Here is a 3,166-nt window from a genome sequence, read left to right as displayed (position 1 = left end):
GGGGGGGGGGCTAGTTCCCAGGGGCTGGCCGGGAGGCACTCAGGGAAATCAGGACAGCGGCTGTTTGATCAAGTTTAAAAACGACTGCTAACTGCCACCACCCACGCGTCGTGGCAGCGCCCCCGGCCGGCCGCTTCTTAGCTCTGCGGCGGCGTGACCCCGGGCTGGCCGGCCCGCCACCAGCTGCCTCGCGCCAAGGGCCATCGCCCGGCACCAGGGGCCTGACCTGGCTGTGGGAGCCCCGGCCGGGGGAGGCCTCCCGCTGCCGCTGCCTGGGCAGGGCCTGGGCCATCTTGTTGACCACAAGCTCCACGATGAGCTGCTTGTCTTCATCTTGGTGGTCCCCGATGAGCGGCATGGAGGAGCCCACCACCTGGGGGAGGAAAAGGGGCGCAGTGAGGAGAGAGGCGGGAAGGTGCCTGGGAGGGTGACAGTGACAAAGTGCCTTCAGTTGGGGAACGGCAGGGCTGCTGCCAAGGAAACTGAGATTCAGTTTGCCAAGCACCAGCTCTGCAGTGTGAGGAAGGCTTGTCGGTTGGTTACAGGTACCTTACAGCTGGGGCGGGGGAGGGGGGGGTTGGTTGCTACAGCTCAGAGCAGAGTTCCACTCAGGGCCTGTGGGGCCAAATCCAGCCCACCTCATCCCTGTTTGGGGATGGCCCCTGAGCTAAGGGGTGGGTTTTGCACTTTTGAATTGTTGGGGAAAAAAACAAAAGAAGATTTCATGCCATGTGAAAACATATGAAGTTTAGATTTCTATGTGCATATGGTTTTAGGGAATGTGACGCAGCCGTGCTTTTTTTTTTTTCTTTTTAACATACTGTCTTTGGCTGCTTTTGCAGAGTAGCTGCAACAGAGACTGTATAGCCCACAAAGCCCAAAACGTGCACTGTCTGGCCCTTGACAAAACGTTTACCAATCCCTGCTTTATAGTGTGCTAGGTGCTCTGTCGTTCACGAAGAACTTTGTGGCTTATATAGTACTTTACAGTTTACAAAGCTCCTGTTCTTCAAGGGACTGGGGGTATATGGTGAGTGTAGATTGCGGAAAGTGCTTTGCTAGGGCACCACTGTTTACAAAATGCCTTACCACGTATAAAGCGCTGCCGTTTACCAAGCACTCCACATTTTCAAGGCACTTTAGAGTTTATAAATGGCTTTGCAGTTTCCCAGGGGTACTGCTGTCTACAAAGAACCTTAGAATGTTGAAAGCACTTTGCTTCGATAACAGGGACCTCCCGGTTTACTGAGCTCCTTTTTTTAATTTTATTTTTTATGTTTTAATTTTTTTGAAAGATTTTATTTATTAGAGAGAGCACAAGCAGGGGGAGCGGCAGGCAGAGGGAGAAGCAGGCTCCCCACAGAGCAGGGAGCCCCCCGCAGGGCTCGATCCCAGGACCCCAGGATCGTGACCTGAGCCAAAGGCAGACGCTTAACCGACTTGAGTCACCCAGGTGCCCCCCAAGCTCCTTTTTATTAAAAAATAGTTTTATAAAGCACTTCGCTGTTCACGCGGCACTTCCTACTTTGTAAGGTACCTTCCAGTTTACAGAGTGCTTCAGTAGCCACCTTCTGGGCCATGGGGAACTGCACAGTTCACTGCGCGTCGCTGCCATGTGCCTCCCTCCGTACCCCCACCACTTTCTGGGCGCTCCCACCTCAATGATGTGATCCCTTCCGTCCTTGCCGTGCAGCGCCTCCACCGCGCAGATGTCCAGTCCCCCAAAAATCTCTGAGCAGGTATCCACCCACAGCTTGTACCTGCCAAGACGGGGGGGCAGGCAGCCTGTCAGTGCTTGGCTTGGGGCGCGCCACGCTCCCCGCCACCCCCACCTCCGATCCGGCCGGGCCCCGGGCCACCCCCACCTGTCAGACATGGCGATCTGCTCGAGCATCGCAGAGCCGGTGTTGGTCTTCCAGTTTCCCGACACTGACGTCCTCCTGCGGCGGGGAGGGGGGCCGAGAGGAGAGAGGACCGAAGCTCAGGGGAGCCTGGGCTGCGTGGGGCAGGGGCCCCCGACCCCAGCCCTGGTCTCTGCACTCACATGTAGGCTTTGTAGTTCTGCCCAATCTTCTGGACACGCACGTCATATTTGGCATCGATGAAGGGCTCGGCGGTGGCGTACGTCTTGGTCAGTGCCACGACACTCGCGATGTCCTGGAAGTCGTGCTGGTTGTCCACCTTGACCTGTGGGGAGGGGGGCCTGCTGAGGACAGGGCAGCCGTGGGCCGCGGGGGCGGGGGGGCGGCGCCTGGGGCTGGGGGCGTGCGCACCGATGGGCCGGGGGACCGGGGACATAACAACCGTGTGGCACTCAAGCATGCAGGATTGTGGGCCTCCTGGCTTTCACACGGACACAAGAGACACACAGGTGGGGAGATGCAACTTGGAACACACTGAAAACGGTTGAGTTGTCCACTTCAAGTGGGTAAGCGGTATGGGAGGTGACTTTTTTTCTCAGTAAAGCTGTGGGAAAATGGTGTGTACGTATAGTCCGTGCATGTGAGCACCCAGACCCAAAGTCAGTGGTACACACGATATGAAAGCAGACAGAAGCACAGACGCACATTCCAAGTCGGCTTCCTACGTACACAGAGCCGGACTCAGGGGGACGGAAAGCATACAGGACCCCAAGACCCTTGAACATGAAAGACCACACGCTGTGTGTTCAACACAGAGGCACGCATATACACAGACACAATGCCGGCTACATGAACAAAAGAATAGGACACACAAAACTGGTTGAACGTCTGACAGAAAATTGGGCCAACAGAATCTAAGCATGTGAGGGAAACAATACACATCGATGAAGATGCCCCAGGACACACAGTCATACAGAATGACTGGTGTGCGTTGAATGTGCGATACACACGGACACACGTGCGCACGATGCCAGGAGCGTGCACCACGCACACGCGCACACGCACACCCCGTCTGGGGACTCACCTTGCCCATCCCGGAGTGCGCATGCCCCATCTTCACCACCACAGGGTACGTCGTGCTGCTGAGCTGGTGGGGGGGAAGGCAGAGCACGGTCAGGGCGGGAGGGCCGATGGCCAGGGGTGGGGATGCCGCTGAGAGAAGCCCATTCAGTGGGAGCCACAGTAGGAGCCATTTCCCAGAAGAGGCGAGTCAGAGACAGATAGCGCCAGGCCGGATAGGGGTC

General features: G+C 56.9%; 1 protein-coding gene across 2 annotated transcripts in view; it reads right to left on the bottom strand.

Moving 5' to 3' along the window:
* SYN1 (synapsin I) overlaps positions 1-3,166 on the bottom strand; it is a 46,199-nt gene that overhangs the window by 3,044 nt on the left and 39,989 nt on the right. For both annotated transcript variants that reach the window (XM_021679489.2, XM_021679498.2), the window contains exons 6-10: positions 2,947-3,009; positions 2,045-2,187; positions 1,866-1,940; positions 1,658-1,760; positions 227-373 (exon numbers count right to left, since the gene is read on the bottom strand). In XM_021679489.2, the coding sequence (XP_021535164.1) occupies positions 227-373; positions 1,658-1,760; positions 1,866-1,940; positions 2,045-2,187; positions 2,947-3,009 (531 nt within the window). The remainder of the gene's footprint in view (positions 1-226; positions 374-1,657; positions 1,761-1,865; positions 1,941-2,044; positions 2,188-2,946; positions 3,010-3,166) is intronic.

Source organism: Neomonachus schauinslandi, chromosome X (assembly GCF_002201575.2).
Source record: "Neomonachus schauinslandi chromosome X, ASM220157v2, whole genome shotgun sequence".
Classification (NCBI taxonomy): domain Eukaryota; kingdom Metazoa; phylum Chordata; class Mammalia; order Carnivora; family Phocidae; genus Neomonachus; species Neomonachus schauinslandi.
The sequence above is the reverse complement of the archived record's forward strand: the minus strand, read 5'-3'. Positions and strand labels throughout refer to the sequence as shown.